This window comes from Mustela nivalis (genome assembly GCF_964662115.1).
Source record: "Mustela nivalis genome assembly, chromosome: 13".
Lineage (NCBI taxonomy): Eukaryota > Metazoa > Chordata > Mammalia > Carnivora > Mustelidae > Mustela > Mustela nivalis.
In genome coordinates, this window is record NC_139032.1 from 2441740 (window position 1) to 2458470 (window position 16731).

At 50.8% G+C, this 16731-nt stretch overlaps 1 protein-coding gene across 1 annotated transcript in view; it reads left to right on the forward strand.

Moving 5' to 3' along the window:
• SHC3 (SHC adaptor protein 3) overlaps nt 1–16731 on the forward strand; it is a 92482-nt gene that overhangs the window by 69256 nt on the left and 6495 nt on the right. The window contains exons 8-11 of the mRNA XM_082694224.1: nt 873–1023; nt 1974–2061; nt 2644–2799; nt 5959–6254. Coding sequence (XP_082550350.1) covers nt 873–1023; nt 1974–2061; nt 2644–2799; nt 5959–6254 — 691 coding nt within the window. The remainder of the gene's footprint in view (nt 1–872; nt 1024–1973; nt 2062–2643; nt 2800–5958; nt 6255–16731) is intronic.

Consider the following 16731-nt stretch of genomic DNA (forward strand, 5'->3'; position numbering starts at 1 on the left):
TACCAAATGCTCTCCACTGTTTCAGGAAGCCACGATGTTGGACACTAGCCTCCAATTGTTTTTTACAAAGCCACTGGGGAAGAGACTTTTTTCCCCTGGACAAGTTCTGAATCAGGTCAAATAAAGACAGCCTTGGAATGGGGTCTTTTAGGGAATGACCAGACAGGTCAGATTCTCTGGAATGGGGGCTTTGAAAGAGACTCAGTGATGTTTGGTCCCCTCCTATGATGGCCAGGCTGCTGGTTATCACTCTGATTGTGGGCTGTTGGTTTTCAAGCCTACCGTGGAGACAGGAATAGGGCAAGTTAAAATTCTTGTGGCATTTTGTTGTTATAGCTGTTTGCTTAAACACACACACACACACACACACACACACACACAGAGGTTTGCTGCAAACTTCTGATTAATTTTCAGGGTTCTGAAAAAGTTGACCCTGAAAAAAATTTTTTTTTGCTAGTTTCCTATTTGTTTTATGGAAGAGAGAATTTTCAGAGATTTTTCACTCTGTCATTTTTTTCTTGTGTCACTAAAATCTCCACTTTTTAGTTGATTTTGCTTTGACTTACTGAAATGAATGTTCTTGAGGATCTGGTTATCTCTAGCTATAAATCTTTTCTTTCCTAATTAAATGTCCTTTTGAGAAAGGAGTTCTTCCCTGTTTCAAATACGGCTGAAATTTTTCAGAAGGTTGAACTGCAAATAAGGCTGAAGTATCCGGCCAAACCATTCATCTGCTTTTCAGGGTTGAGATCTAGATAGTGAGGAGACAGTCACTAACTCTCTTGTCTGGGGTAGCAGGTCCTCCCATTAGATTTCATTTTGAAGACAAACTCAACTTTTGGCTAAAGCTCTGGAAAATCCTCTTCTAACAGAATGCAGAGTCTGGATGAGCCGTGGACTGAAGAGGAGGGGGATGGCTTGGACCACCCATACTACAACAACATCCCGAGCAAGACACCTCCTCCAGGGGGCTTCGCGGATGTGCGGCTGCAGGCCAGACCCCATGCCCCCGACACAGCCCAGGTAAGTCCTGGACCCCAACCTGGGTCGTGGCCGCCTGAGCTTTATTTCCTTTTTTCTTCCTCCACTTACCTGGCAGGCTGCGTTTCGTCCGGTCTTTGACAGGATGACTCACCTGTTTTCTCCCCTGGGGTGACACCAAGTAGACAAGAAGGGGAGGCTCTTATTGTAACATCTTACGGTGTTAATCAGTATCTTGAAATTATACGATGATTCTGGAGATAGGAGTCTGGGGTCTCCTCCCTCTTGGGACAGGTCCCATTATGGGAGCTCAGTGAAGAAAGAGGTCAAGACTTTTAAAAGGCCTGGGGGGCTTTGTGTTCCCTGAAAAGAGAGTGGATGTGGGCCCTTAAAATAGTGAGAATTTCAAGAGCCTTCTCTTTTATTCATTTCTTTGACTTGTCCTCCAACTCAGTATGCCAGTAAGGCCATTGCTTTTTTAGAGCTATAGTATCTCTATTTCATTATAGAGAAATTTTTGATGTCACCTACTTTGTGCAAATAACAATGATGCTAAAAAAGTGACAAAATAACAGTGACATCAAGTGTCAATAGCTGTGACACGGAGACGGGCAGGGTGGGTTTGGCCAGGTGTGCGTGGCTGTGGGCAGCGAGATCCGACGCAGAGAAACGCGCCAAGCGAAGTTTACTTTTCGAGGGACGGCGCTGCGCTAGGAGGGCTCATCTCCGGCCAGGCGGAGGGAGGGACGGCGGCGGAGAATGAAAACAGGATGCCCGCGCGTAGTTCTGATGCGAGGCAGCCTCTTCCTCACACCCACGCAATCCTGTCTCCCCAAACCGAACGCCGACCGTGAGGCATGCAGGGGAAAGTGGGAGGAATTGGGAAAGCGCCCTACTCTCTGCTGGGGTCCCTTGTACTGCCCCGTGGCGTTTACAGGTGGGGAAGGGGGAGACGATGCCTTTTCTCTTTGTGTATTTACATGTGTCTGTAGTTTGCAGGAAAAGAGCAAACTTACTACCAGGGGAGACACTTAGGAGACCCGTTCGGCGAGGACTGGCAGCAAACACCCGTCAGGCAAGGTGAGAGGCACCGGGAGGCGGGCTGGGCTCGGCACACTCTTGGCCCGGCGAGGAGGTCCCTGGAGGCACAGCCTGTGGGTGGGGGTCCTCGGCCACACGCCCCCCCCGGGCCTCCTGCGCTGCTAGAATGGAGTCAACGTACAAAGCTCTCACTCACACTTAAAGGCAAAACAGGGCCATTGAAATGAGGCTGTTTCTTCGGCTCTGTTCCTTGGGCTGCGGCCTCTGTAATGGGGATACGGGGACCCGGGAGCCTCGGCCCCGCTGGGCCCGCTCCACTCCCCTACCCAGGTCAGGGCCAGGGTCTCGGTCAGGCCCTAGTGGTCATGTGTCCACCCTCACAGGCCACCCCGTCGCATTTTGACAAGAAGGCTGGGAAACTGTCCTGCTCAGAGCAGCGCAGCAGTGAACAGGGTCCAAAGAGGGGCACTGAGCCAATGGCGACCCACGGGAGGAATTATCTAGCAGCCTGCAGGGTCGCCCTCGTGCAGGGGGAGCGGTGCGGGGGGCGGCTTCCAGGCAGACTCACCAATGACCACCCTCTCCGCGGTAAGAAAGAGACGGCTCGTCTCGTTGTTGCAGGGTCCCTGGACATCTACGGCATGCCGGAGGGGAAAGCGCACGCGGTCCCCGGAGAAGCCCCCACGTACGTGAACGCCCAGCACCTCCCGCCTCAGGCCACGCCGGCGTCGGGCAGCAGCGCAGAGAGCAGCCCGCGGAAGGACCTCTTCGACATGAGTGGGTTGCCATTCATCCGGGTGTCCTGTCTTCTGAGGTCGCTTTCTGCGACGCCTTCTTTTTGAAACCTGTGCCATTAACATTCTTCCTGCTCGCAGCGTTCTGATGAGCAGCGATGGCTGTCTGCACTTTTCTGGGTTGTGAGTGGGCTTTTCCAGGCTTTGACCTTGGCTGACCTCTGCTTGGGGCTGACCACCCGGAGTTCCGGGGGCAGAGCACTGCCCCTCTCTTTTGAACGGGCGCTCCTCTTGAAGAGCCGCCCGTGTGTCAAGGCAAATGATACACACACGAAAAGCACTCGTTTTTTCACTTAAATGTTGGTCAGCTGTAAGGGGACAAGTTCTGTATCGGTGGCTGAGGATGCCGGGGTGGCACGCACGCCCCTGCTTCACAGAGCCCCCGGTCGGCTGCCCAAGCCCAACACGAACGCGAGGAAGTGATCCGCCATCTGGCGCGTGCACACTGGATCGCTTTCCCGTGCGCACACTCACTCGCTCTCCCGTACACACACTCGCTTGCTCTCTCGTGTTCCTCTCCGTTGAGCATCTCGTGTGGGTCACGTACCGTTCTGCTTACTGGGGTCTGCGAGGGAGCCAAACAGAGGGTCCCGTGGAGCGTGAGTAACCACGCTGTGTTCACAGGTGACAACCAGGGCCCTGGTGAACCCCCACACAGGACGGGGAGTGTGACAGGAAGCTCCTCAGCAGGGCGGGGACACATGCTGTGGACCCTCAGCATCAAGAGGGCAGGGGCACGTAAATCAGCCAGGAACTCGGTAACGAAAGTGGGAATTGTGGCTAAGGAACTTTGAAGGAGCTTCCCGAGTTCTCAAAGAGCTTTACAAGCTCATGCCGCTTTGTCAGCTCCCTGAGACTTTTACGGGCCAGAGGAATTGCTTGAGAATTTAACAAGTGTCTACCACAGGCTAGGCACCCGTTACTTTATTTAATTTCTGCAACAGTCCTGCATGCAGCTACCATTACTATGGCTCCGTGGCTGGTCAGGGCAGCCTTGCCGGTGCGGCGTGCACTCTATGGGGGCTGTGTGGGGCGGAGCATGTGCGTGCGTGCTGCCACAGTCTGGCGGCCTCCTGCCAGCAAAAGTCTATTTCTTCTCAGCCACTTTGGTTTCCCAGACAGTGGATTCCCATTCTGACTTGCAAAAATCACCACTGACAGAGGAATTGGAGACTCTTGGGGCTTGGAGGCACCTTAACGATCATCTAATCAAATCCCATCTCTTAAAACATGTGGGAACAGCCTCAGAAGTATGAAGCCACTTTCCCACGACGCAGGGCAAAGTGGAGGCTCTCTGAGCCTCTGTTCCAGCTATAATGATGCCTCCCAAAGGCAGTTTAGTATGAGTATTTATGGTCAATTTTTACTGTTTATTTTAGTCAATTAACCAGTGACTTCTGGCTCCAGAGTCTGAGAAGAGATAGAAAAGACAAGGGTTTGAGATGGAAAAATCAGAACCAGAACCATGCTTTGTCGTCAGTCCATTTCTACACCTGCTCCCCAACCAGAGAAGGGGAGACAAGAAGAAGAAAGGGCCCTGGCGAGGCTGGTTGCTATTGAAAAGTCTGGGAAAAGAATTAAGCCAGCACTCTGTGTTGTTTCTCTTAAACCACAAGAGCTAAATCATGATGGTGGTGGTGATGGAGCTGCTCCTTGTGTTGACGGTAGTGGTGGGATGACGATGGTGATGATAATCATGGTGATGGTGGTGATGGTGGTGATGGTGATGGTGAGAGTGAGAGTGGTGATGAGGGTGATGATGACAGTGATGATGGTGGTGATGATGATGATGTTGATGCTGATGGTGATGGTGGTGATGGTGATGATGATGTTGATGCTGATGGTGATGGTGATGGTGGTGATGATGGCGATAGTGATGATGGTGATGTTGATGCTGATGGTGGTGATGATGGTGGAGATGGTAATGGTGATGTTGACGATGGTGGCAAGTGATGGTGGTGATGACGGTCATGATCATGGTGACGGTGATGGTGAGGGTGATGATGGTGACAATGGTGATGGTCTTCATAGTGATGGTGGTGTTGGTGATGGTGTAGAAATGCTATAATACAGCCTTCAGCTACTCCAGATAATCAGGAAAAATAGGATAAAAACAAAAAAATCTAATTTTGGCACCAGTTTTAACCTGATTTTATTCCCAGATTTGTGAACAATGTAACAGGTATCGAAATGCCCTGATGGGGGTTTCATTTATTCACCTGACTCCTGCCCGTTCTCTACTAACAATTGGTCTCCTCCTAGAGCATTTGGTGAACACCTGTGGGTGTGGACTATATCCCAGGGATGTTGTTGGACTCTGGGGATGCAGCTGTGCCCGTTCTCGGGCTGCGTGTCGGCATGGTCCTGTGTTGTCGTCATCACACCTTACACTGCCACCGTGTGGCACCGTGGGCATTTTTGAGAGCTTTTGTACATATTACCTCCTTTGAAAATGGAGAGTCGAGGTTTCATCAGATGTCCTTGGGGACTTTTCATGCTGCTGTTGTCTGTTGCCTGCGGTGGGCAGTGTGTCCTGAAGGGCGTGCGGTCATGCTCCATCTCCGACACTCACACAGACACAAATGAAGGCCACGGGGAGGTGGTGCTCCTAGCCTGGGCCAAGTCACACAAGGGCACCTGGAAAATGTCCATTTTCTTCTCTTTTAAAAATTTGCCAGATGTAAGAATTTTGAAGCAAACATCTGATAGCTGGGTGTCGGTTCTGCACTAAATCTAACCTTGCAGATTATCTTCCTTTTCATGTATTTCTGTTAGCATTGGCAGGTTTTCATTCAGCAGGAAGCAGATTTGTTAAAAGGCTAGCCGATGTTCCAGAAGCAGTAGGTGGTCTGTATAATGCGTGGCCTGGTGCAGCGTGCAAAAGTGAAGTCGTTCTAACTGGTGAGACAGAGGGTGCGTCTGAATCCCTGGTACAAGGCGCAGCACCCGGCTGTCTCGGGAAACCCAACTAGTCAGAAAAAGGTGCCGAAGTTTGGGCTGTGGTTTCTATTACCGGTCAGTCATTTTTTTTGTCGGTTTGTTTCTTATGGACGTTGTCTTGGCATTTCCATCGGTCACTTTGTGCATTTTAATATTCGCTCTTCTTGGGGGTTCACTTGTTTCTGGTGATTGTTGTTGACAGAACCTTTTGAAGATGCTCTCAGGAACCAGTCCTTGGGGCCTGTGCTGAGCAAAGCGGCCTCCGTGGAGTGCATCAGCCCCGTCACCCCCAGAGCCCCAGACGCCAAGATGCTGGAGGAGCTGGAAGGGGAGCCTTGGTACCGAGGGGAGACGAGCCGGCAGGAGGCCGAAGGGCTGCTGAAGAACGACGGGGACTTCCTGGTGCGGAAGAGCGCCACCAACCCGGGCTCCTTCGTCCTCACAGGAAGGCACAATGGCCAGGCCAAGCACCTGCTGCTCGTGGACCCGGAAGGCACGGTGAGCACGGGGCGGGACCCGACCTGCCTCCTTAGAGTGGACTCCCCTTCTCTGCGCTGGGTGACTCACTTTCCCTCTCCCCCTGCACCTGGACAGCCCTTCCCGGGAACGCAGTGCAGACCCACCTTCTGTGGGCATGGGGATTTCCCCCACAGACGGACCTCAGGGAACATGCATACCGTGCGTGCGTCTTAGAGACCTGGAACCATGACACCGCCCCCAGGGACGTGAGATCCCATGTCCTCTTGTTCACGTTTCCCTCGGCACGAGATCTGTCCGGGGTGCTTCCCACACGCGGAATCGTCGCTCGGCTGGTCTCCCGGGCGTCCCCCACTCTGTGGCCGCAGGTCCCTTGTGGAAATCTCTCAAGAAGGGCTAAAGGCACCAGAATCCTCTTGTGTGTTTCCCCCGCGGGTCTTCTAGGGCGCGTCCCAGGGCTGGGGTTTTTGCTCACAGGATATGGGGACAGTTAGTGGCACCGGAGGCTCACTTTTCCTTCCAGAATGGCTGGACGACCGGGGCGGCAGCTGAGCACCGAGGTTCCCTCCTCCTCCTCCGTGTCGTCCTCCCTGGGTGGCGAATCTGAGTGGTGCGACGGGGAGGAAAGCACGTCTCGGTGCTGGCTGTGTGGTCCTCTGACTGCATGTCCCCGGGTCCCTCCTGGAAACATCACGTTCCCGCCTCCCCCACGCTTCTCTTCTGACCGTCTCCCTGGACTCTCCCACTGGTTCTCAGCCACGCAGCTGCCACGTGAGCTCTCCCGTGTTCTCACGCATCTGATCATTTTGTCCGTGATGTTCTCCACCAAATAGAAGTTTCCCTTGCGCGGAGGCTCACGGTATTGAGTTTTAGAGGATTTTCTCGCCTTTGGTCACAGACATACTTTGCTCTTCTATATTTTCTTCATTTGGCTTCGAAAGCTTTGTTTTTCACGTTTATGTTTTAATTCTCACTGGAGGTACTTGGAAGATGACCTAAGATGAGGACCCCACACTGTTTCGATCTGCAGGCAGTGAGCCAACCTGGGTCCCGCGGACGGTCCTTGTGCTCCACACCCCATGCCCGGCGTGTCGGGTTGCGTCCTGAGTGCGCGCTGCTCCGTCCTGCTGACCTCCTGTCCCGGTACCGGTGCCCTGCCGCTCGGTCACTGTGGCTTTGAAACAGTCTTATCACCTGGTTTCCCGGCTTCCTCGTGAGACTCCTTTCTGTGCTCTCTAGCGTGGGTGTTCTCAGGCCTTTTCCCTCTTTGTTCGGGTTTTAGAGCCCGTTTATGCAGGCACTGAGAACGCGGGATTCTGGTAGGACCGGCGTTGAATTTGCCGACGAGTTTTGGGGACCGCCGACCGCGTGCAGCCTTCGGTCATCACGTCCATGAACATGGCCTGATGTCTACTTATTTAGCGTTAAGATGCCCGTTGTTAGAATTAAAAAATTCTCTCCAGGAGGTTCTTGTGCTCCTTTGTTTGGTTACTTCCTAGACTGTCTGGTTTTAATCTTGTTGAACGCGGTGTTACTTTGGTTACGTTTTCTCAACAGTGACTGCTGCCAGGAGAGGAATGTGGTGTGATCCCGTGCCCAGAAATCTTGCCGATGGCAGCGGTTTTTCGGGGACACTGGTTATGCAGTGGCCGGCACCAACAGCTGCATCTCCTGCCTCCCCGCTCCCGACCCCACGGGATGGTCCCGCCCCACCGCGCTGACCGGGCGCCCATGGACGGTGACCGGGAGAGGGCGCCCTTGTCTTGTTCCCGGACTGAAAGGGGCTGTTGGAGGCTTTGTTCCCGTGAGGATGATGTAAGCTTTTGGTAGCTCCTCTTCACCTGCCCAAAGCTTGGCACTCCCGGGTCCATTCACTCCACAAAGTGCACCGACCGCATAGCTACTGAGGCCAGGCACTGGCTTGGCACCTGGGCTACGGCCGAGAACCAGGTGCAAAACACAATTCCTGCTTGTGTGTAAGTCATACGTATTAATCTCTTAATTACTTTTGTCATACTGGATTTTATTGAATACTTCTTCAGCATCGCCTGATACAATGGAATAATAGTGTGGTCTTTTCTTGAGTCCGTGAATGTGGGGATCTGCTCAGGCAGGTTTTTCTGAAGCTACGCCCTGGCATGAGCTCTGCTTGGTCCTGATGTGGTCTTCACGGCGTTGCTGGGTTGGGGCATCTAACACTAACTTTCGGACATTTCCAGTTGCACTTGCGAGGTGAGGTCGGTCTCCATGGTCTTTGCTGCCTTTTGTTTGTGCTGCTAATCTGGTTGGGGTGTGACCATTATAGGGTTCTGTTCACCTCTTACAACAAGCAAGGCTCACTCCGGATCAGAGAACCCTTCCTCCCCATCTCATGTCACACAGAACCCCTGGGCGGGCCCCTACTTCCGCACCATGATTTATTTTGACCCTGAAGCCCTTGTCACAAACAGGCACTCATTTATTTGTTAACATGCTTATTAATTGGTTTTCCCCACTGGACCATCATCTCTGTGAAGGGAGCAGCCTTAATCCTCGTGGTACCGTGCTGGGCGCCTCGTGCGTGTTTGACATGCCCGTGGCAGGTGAGGCACAGAGGGACGCGGGGCTTTCTCGAGAGCTGAGAGCCGCAGAGGCCACATGGTGCTAAGGGGCCTGTGCTACTGACGGGAGTGTGTGTTGAGAACCTGTGCAGAGTGATTTCCCTGTGCAAGGGCTGCTATGGCATCTGTGTTCTCGGAAAGAAAACACCCCGGCAAGTCTGTGAAAATATAAAGAGTGTAGCTGAAAATTTGGGGTATTTTTTGAAGATGAGAGGTTCACAATTTATCTAAATTATATCATCTCAGAGAGCGAAGACAGTTAATGTTTTATTTACTCGGTCCTTGTCTGTGGACAAGAGGACAATGATGGAAAGACAGGTATGACCACTCCTCTACACGCGCACGGGGGAGGGAAGGTTAGGGAGCGGCCGGGCTGGGGCCATGAGCTCACAGCTGGTGTGTAAGCGTGCCACGGACCCAGGCCGTGCTGTCCACATGGCTCCAATTTTGGAGGAAAAATGTCTAGTGCCGCTGAGGAAATCTGCAGGTCACACCGCCTGAGAACCGTCCCTTTGGGAGGCTTTTTGCTGGGTGGGCTCATCTAGTTTAATCGATCTGGTGGAGGAGGGCTTCAGCTGAGAAGGACCTCATCCCAAATGTAATGTGGCTTCCTTGCCGTCAGGACGCCAAAATAGATGTGGAGCACATTCTCTTCAATATTTATTCATCTGATTTTCATGGGAATCGGTTGGTCCCTGACTATAAAGGGGGAAACTTGGCAGAACAGATTCCTCTGAGAAAGAAGGATACGAAACGGTTCTGAGTCTAAATTTATTGCAGAGTACGCCAACCTGATCGCACAAGACGGGGGCTCCTGGGGTCGCGGGAGTCTCGGGGGACCAGGAGGGCAGGGGCGGAACTCCTGAGCCCCCGGGGCAGGGTGGGGCCCAGGCTCTGCAGGAGCAGCTCGGGAGAGGGAGTCTGGGGCGCGGGCATCGCTTGGCAGCACCCTCCCCATCCTTCAGTAGGCCCTCCTGAGTTTAAGATATTCCCCAAGGCCCCTGTCCCTGTGGCCAGAAGGGCCAGCAGACTGGGGCGGTCACCTGCTTGCATTTGGACGGGTGGCCGGCGCCTCCTGCCCCCGTGGCTGGTGTGCCGTGGGCTTCCCAAACGTGGCCTCAGGGAGTGGCACATTTGAAAGTACAGGCCAGCTTGGCGTTCGGGAAATCACAGAAGGACAGCAACCGTCCAGCGCCCCCACACGTATTAGGATTTTATTTTATTCTGAGAGTAATTAAGAAAACAAGTCCCCCCGCCATCTCTCCACTTTAAAGAGCCTTGTTATTTTAAAGTGCTCCTTGTCTCAGGCGGACTAGACGGTGCTCAACAACCAATGACATGGGAACACTTGCTGGTCTGAGCGGCAGCCCCCACTCACCCGGGGGGGGCTCTCTCGCCCCTCAGCTCTCCACCCCGACACGCTGCCACCACCTGCCCGCGGACCCCCTTCACCCCCCGACCCCCAGCTGTCCCAGGAACGGGGTGTTCTCCTGCGTTTACCTGGAGGCTGGGCGAAGGGGGCGCTGGGCCGGCTTCTCCCCAGCAGACCCACTCCTTCCCCTGTAATTACTAAATATTTGGGGGCAGGCTCCATGAACCTACCTAAATTTTTTCTTCCCAACCAAACCTTCATGCTGCTAATGAATTTGTCTTCATCCGTGTGGATTCGCGGCTCCCTGTGTGGTTTAGCGGGTTAGCACCGACCGCCCAGTTTGCTTCCTGCTGCTTCGAGCAGGTTTCGGTGTCCGTCTGACGTGGCCTCATTCTTTTGCCCCTTCTTCCCTCAGTACACACGGGTATCACGGCACCGCCCTCCCCCGCTGCGGTCCCGCGCTCAGCCACTTCTCCGAAGGAACCCCAGCCTGGCTCTTTTTCACGAGGAGACCAGGAGCCGCACATGGGTGTGAGGTTCTGCAGTCCATGGGGGACAGGCTGGTGCACACAGGCGTGCACACACACGTGCATATCTGGGTCCATGTCTGTGTTTCTGTGCATTAGAAATCCTATATTCACAATAATTCTTCCAATTCCACTCTGATTATCACAGAACTCATCCTACTTTTTTCTTTTTCTACGTTTATAACCCTTTCTCCAGCAATGAGAAGTCTGGCCACAGCCTTCGTATTTTCAACTCTCTGGTTAACTCCGCTGTTTGACAAGCCCCAGTCCCCCGACCACAGCCGCTGCCACTTCCCTTGCGGACGCTGCTCTCACCCAGCCACTCCCCATGGGCTCCCTGTCCCCCCCCCCCCAGCGTGCCCCGCTGGGTGCCGCTGCCTCTGACCCCGCCCCCGGCCCCACCAAACCTGTCCCGCGGCACACTCCTGACTCGGCCTGGACTCTGCTCTCCTGAGGGGGGCCACGGGGGCTGCCCCCACCCGAAACACAGACACGCGTCTTTCTAGGCGTTTGGACTGATTGTTCATTCGGGAAGAAGAGGCAGCAGAGAGCAACAGGAGCGATGGCGTATCCCGACGTCCTGCTGTCCCCGTGTCCCACACAAGCAACACAACATCATTGTTGCAGCCCACAAAAGTGAGGATGGTTACTCCACAGGTTCAGATTTCCCTGAGTATCTGAAAGACGTTCTTCGTTCGGTACCTTTGTTGGAATCAGGATTCAAACGTGGTGCACGTGGTGCCTCGTATTCCATTTTCCTTCTGTTTCCCCTGACACCAGGGATTTGTTCGAGCGACTAGATACGGACTTGTCTACAGAATACCCCACATCGTGATGCGGGCTGCTGTGCCCCCTGCGGTCTCATTTCCCGGCTTCTCTGACGCCCGGATTTTCTATAAACTGATAGACACAGAGGCGTTAAAACAGCCTCGGTGGGCTCTACTTCACATACACGCCCATGTATGTGAACCTTCATGCTGCTCATTTGCCTTCATCCGTGTGGATTCGCGGCTCCCTGTGTGGTTTAGCGGGTTAGCACCGACCGCCCTGTTTGCTTCCTGCTGCTTCGAGCAGGTTTCGGTGTCCGTCTGACGTGGCCTCAAGTGCACGATTCAGTGCTCGTCAGTCTATTCACAGCGGCGTGCAGCCGTCACCGCAACCCGGAGCACGTCCTTCACCCACAAGAGGAGCGCGACGGCCTTTGGCCTCCCCAGCCTCCCAGCCCCTGTCCCTTAACCTCCCCGGGGTCTCCCTTATGGACGCCCCTCTGGATAGAATCCGATCAATATGTAGACTTTGCGACTAAGCTCTTGTCCTGAGCGTAGTGTTTTCCAGGTTTCTCCAGGAGGTAGCCCGCGCCACCCGCTCATTCCACCCTCTGGCCGAGGCCGGTTCCACCTATGAACACGACACATTGACTTGTGACGGCTTTGCCGATGGACATTAGACTGTTAGGAGCAATGCTGCCGCAAACTTGATGTCCACGTTTCTGTGTGGACATCTGTGCCCAGTTCTCTCGGATCTCTAGCTCGGAGTGGGTTTTTTGGGTCATAGGGTAACTCTATAATCTGTCACTTGAGGAACTGTCAGATGGTTGTTCAAAGCAGCCGCCCCATTTTCTGTTCCCTCTTACAGTACCCGAGGGCCCCAGTTTCTCTGCACCTGCTCCTGCCCTTGGCATCGACCAGTGTTTTGAGTCTGGCCATCCCTGCGGGCAGGAAGTGGTACACCATTGTGATTTTGACTTGTGTTTCCCTGATGACTGAAAATGCCAAGCATCTTTTCAGGTGCTTCTTGGCTTTTTATGCATATTTTTGGAGAAATGTCTATTCAAACCCTTTGTCAATTTTTTTTCTTCCTTCCTTTCAGATTGTTTTATATTGTGGGAAAATACATATAACATGGAATTTGTCACCAAAACTGGGGCAGAGTGTAGTCCAGTGGTACAGAATGTGTGCGTGTAGTGAGGGTGCCGTCCCCACCAGCCGTCTCCAGAAAGCTCCTCATCAGACAAAACTGAAACTCTGCCCCCATTAAGTAACTCCCTGTCCCTCCCAGCCCAGCACAAGGCATCCACTGTTCTTTCTGTCTCTAGGAATGTGACTCCTCTACAGGCCTCACAAGTAGAATCACACAGTATTGGTCCTTTGGTGACTGGCCCATTTCACTCGGCGTAGTGTCCTCAGGCTCGGCCTCGCTGTATCAGGTGTCAGATCTCCTTCCTGCCTGTGGTTCCGACGTGTGCGTGGACCCCATGTTGCTTACCCATTCATCAGTCGATGGACCCGTGTGTTGCTTCCACAGTTTAACTATTGTGGAAAACGCTGCTATTAACACAATACCCAGGCATCTCTCTGAGACTCTGCTTTCGACTTTCCAGGTAGCCAACTAGAAGTGGAGTTTGGAGTCACATGACAATCCATGAACAAATATTTTTTGAGAAGCCATCAGTTTACAGTGGCCACACCATTTTTATCAACAGTTTGTACAAATTTCTCTTCATCCTCGCTAACACTTGGCTGTTCTGGTTTGGGGAGAGCAACCCTCCTAACGGGTGTGAGGTGGTGTCTCCCTGTAGTTTCAATTTGCATTTCACTGGTGGTGAGTGATGTTGAACATCTTGTCATGTGCTTATTGAGCATTTCCAGATCTTCTTTGAAGAAATGTCTGTTCAAGTTCTTTGCCCATTTTCGAATCAGATTGCTCGTTTTTGTTGTCGAGTTTTAGAACTTTATATATTCTGGATATTAATCCCTTATTAGATGAGTTGTACAGTTCACAGATTTATCCTTCCCATTCTGTCGGTTGCTTTTTTAGTCTGTTGATATAGTTCTTTTAATGCACAAAAGTTTATGAATTTCATGACGCCCAATTTGTCTGGTTTTCTTTTGCTGCCTATGTATTTGGTACCAAATCTAAGAAACCATTGGAAATTCAATGTCTTGAAGCTTCTCCCCCATGTTTTCTTCTAAGAATATTAGGTCTTACGTTTAGGTCTTTGATCCATTTTGAGTTAAGTTTTGCATATGGCTTTAGCTCTGGGTACTTTCTTTCTTTCGTACATGGACATTCAGTCTTCCTAGTGCCATTTGTGGGAAAGATTGTCCCTTTCCTATTGAATGGTCCTGGCACCGCTATCAAAAATCACTTGACCATGTACGTCAGAGTTTGTTTCTAAGCCCTCTGTTCTTTTCCACTGGTTTATATGCCAATCTTTATATCCATTCCACACTGTTTTGATGACTGTAGCTTTGTAATTAGTTTTGGAATCGGGAGGTACGGTGTGAGTCCTCCAACTTTGTCAAATTTGTTGGTCTTTTCAAAGCACCAGCTTTAGGTCTCATTGATTTCCTATATTTTCATTCTGTTTATCTCTGCTTTTGTCTTTATTATGTCCTTTCTCCTGCTTGCTTCAGGGTTAACGTGCTTCCTTTTATTAGTGTCTTAAAGTGGGAGGTTGGGTTATTTGTGAGTTTCTAAATTTTCCTCCTGCTGTTGGGGAAAATGAGTGCTTGTGTGGGACAATGTGTTGGTTGGAAGGATGTAAGCAATTGCATACAAGACCGCAAGGGTGACCAGCCCCCAGGGGCTGATGTGAGCCTGGCACTCTTTGGCACTGCGTCCATTGGGTCTAGGAAGGACCTGAACTTCCCCCTTAATTTCAAATCTCAGGGAGGCCAGGCAGTGTGGCTGGATGGGTCTATATCCCACTTGAGTTAGTTGTATTTGGGCTGGAGCCTCTGAGGGTGGAGGGTCTACTGGTGGATCTAGCCCAAGCTGAGACATTAGACAAAGGGCAGCAGGTCTGAGGATGCAGGCTCTTGCAGCAGAACCAGATTTTAATCAGGAAACATCTCTGCCAGATGGCTTTGTCCGAGCCAGTGTGACCTTTTGGAAGAGGACATATATAATCATTCCGTCTTTGGTGGAGTGTACTTGTTAATGTATAATCTCTAAACAGTATTTCTAACTGCTGGGCATCTACTTTAAATGTTCCCCAGGCAACTCAAACCCACCCTGCCTAACGCAGAAGGCATAGGCCCCACCGCCTTGCCCACTGCCCTGTGGATTCCTTCCCACACCTTGCCCCGCCCCCGAGCCTCAGCCTCTTCCTCCTCATGCATGTTTAGTTTTATAAGAAGCCACCAAACCATCTTCCAAAGTGGCAAGTCCCACCAGCAGTGAGGAGAGCTCCCGCTGCTGCACATCCCCACCAGCATGCGGGGTGGTCGGTGTTCTGGATTTCGGCCATTCTGATATGTTTGTGGTAGCTCGTTTGAATTTGTGTTTCTCTGATGACGTGTGATGCAGAGCATCTTTCCATGTGCTCATTTGCCATCGGAACGTCTTCTTTGGTGATAGCTGTTTGTTTGTTTTCTTACTGTTAGTGTTAGAGGAGTTCTTTGTATATATTGGATACCAACTCATTCTGAGATAATTCTGAGAATTATCTTCTCCCAGTCTGTGGCCTCTCTTCTCACTCTCTTGACTATGTCACTTGTGGAGCAGAGGTTTTTAATTTTAATAAAGTTCCTCTGATTATTTCTTTCATTCATGAATCAGCCCTTTGATACTATATCTAAAAAGTCTTTACCAAATGCCTGGTCATCCAGGCTTTCCCCTGTGTTATCTTGTAGGAGTTCTATAGTTTTGCATTTTTACATTTAGGTCTGTGATCCATTTTTAGTTTCTGTGAGGGTGTGAGGTCTGGTCTGGGCTCCTTTTATTTTTTCCCCCTTCTTCTTTTCTTCTCTCTCTCTCTCTCTTTTTCTTTCTTTCTTTCTTTTTTTTTTTTTTTTTTGCATGTGAACGTCCAGTTATTCCAGCGCCATTTGTTGAAAATGGTATCTTGGCCTTATATTTCCTTTTTTGTCTGACTGCGTATCTAGGACTTCCACTATGGTGGAAGGAGTGTGAGACCAGACTTCCTGGCCTTGTTCAAGTTTCTCATCATGGAGGAGGATGTTAGTGGTAGGATTTTTGTAGATGTCCTTATCAAGTGGAGGAAGCCCCCCCCTGCATTCCTGGTTTCCTGAGAGTTTTTTTATTTTAAAGGAATTGGTTGAATTTTGTTAAATGCCTTTTCTGGATCTATTGATATGATCATGCAGTATTTTGTCTTTAGGCTTAATGATGGGATGGAGCACATTAATGGATTTCAGAATGTAGAAGCCCTGCGTCCCTAGGACACATCCTGCTCAGTCATGGTGTGTAATTCTCTTTGTACAGTGTTGGATTCAATTTGCTGTTTTGTTGAGGATTTTTGCATCTGTGTTCATAAGACATGTTGGTCTCTAGTTCTCTTTTCCAGTAGTGTCTTTGTCTGCTTTTGATATTAGAGTAATACCAGCCTCAAAGAGTGAGTTATGTAGTACTCCTAGTGCTTCTGTCTTCTGAGCGAGATTGGAAGGACTTGGTACCACTTATTCTTCAAGTGTTTGGTAGAATTGACCAGCGAACCCATCTGGGCCTGGTGCTTTCTGTGTTGGCAGATTATGAATGACAGATTCTGTTTTTTAAACAGACATAGGCTTATTGAGACAGTCTATTTCTTCTTGTAGGAGTTTAAGGAGATGGTGTCTTTCAAGAAAATGGTCCATTTTTATTTGGTTTATCAAGTATGTGGGCCTCGCGTTGTTTCTGGCATTCCATACTTATTTTCTTAATGTCCCCAGGATCCATAGTAATGACTCTGCTTTCATCTCTGATATCAGTAATTCGTGTCCTCTGGTGTTTTTTTTCTTAGCATGGCTGGAGGTTTATTAATTTTTTAATCTTTTTGAAGGACCAGCTTTGAGATCATTGATGTCTCTCTTGATTTCTTGTTCCTAATGTCATTGGTTTCTACTCTAATTTTTTATTCTTTCTCTAGTTTCCTAATTAAAGCTTGGGTTACTGATTTCAGATCTTTCTTCCTTTCTGAACCACATAGCAGGGGGGTCCATACAGACAGCTCTGTAGGCTGCAAGTTCTCCGGCCAGGCGCCAGACTGGAGTTTC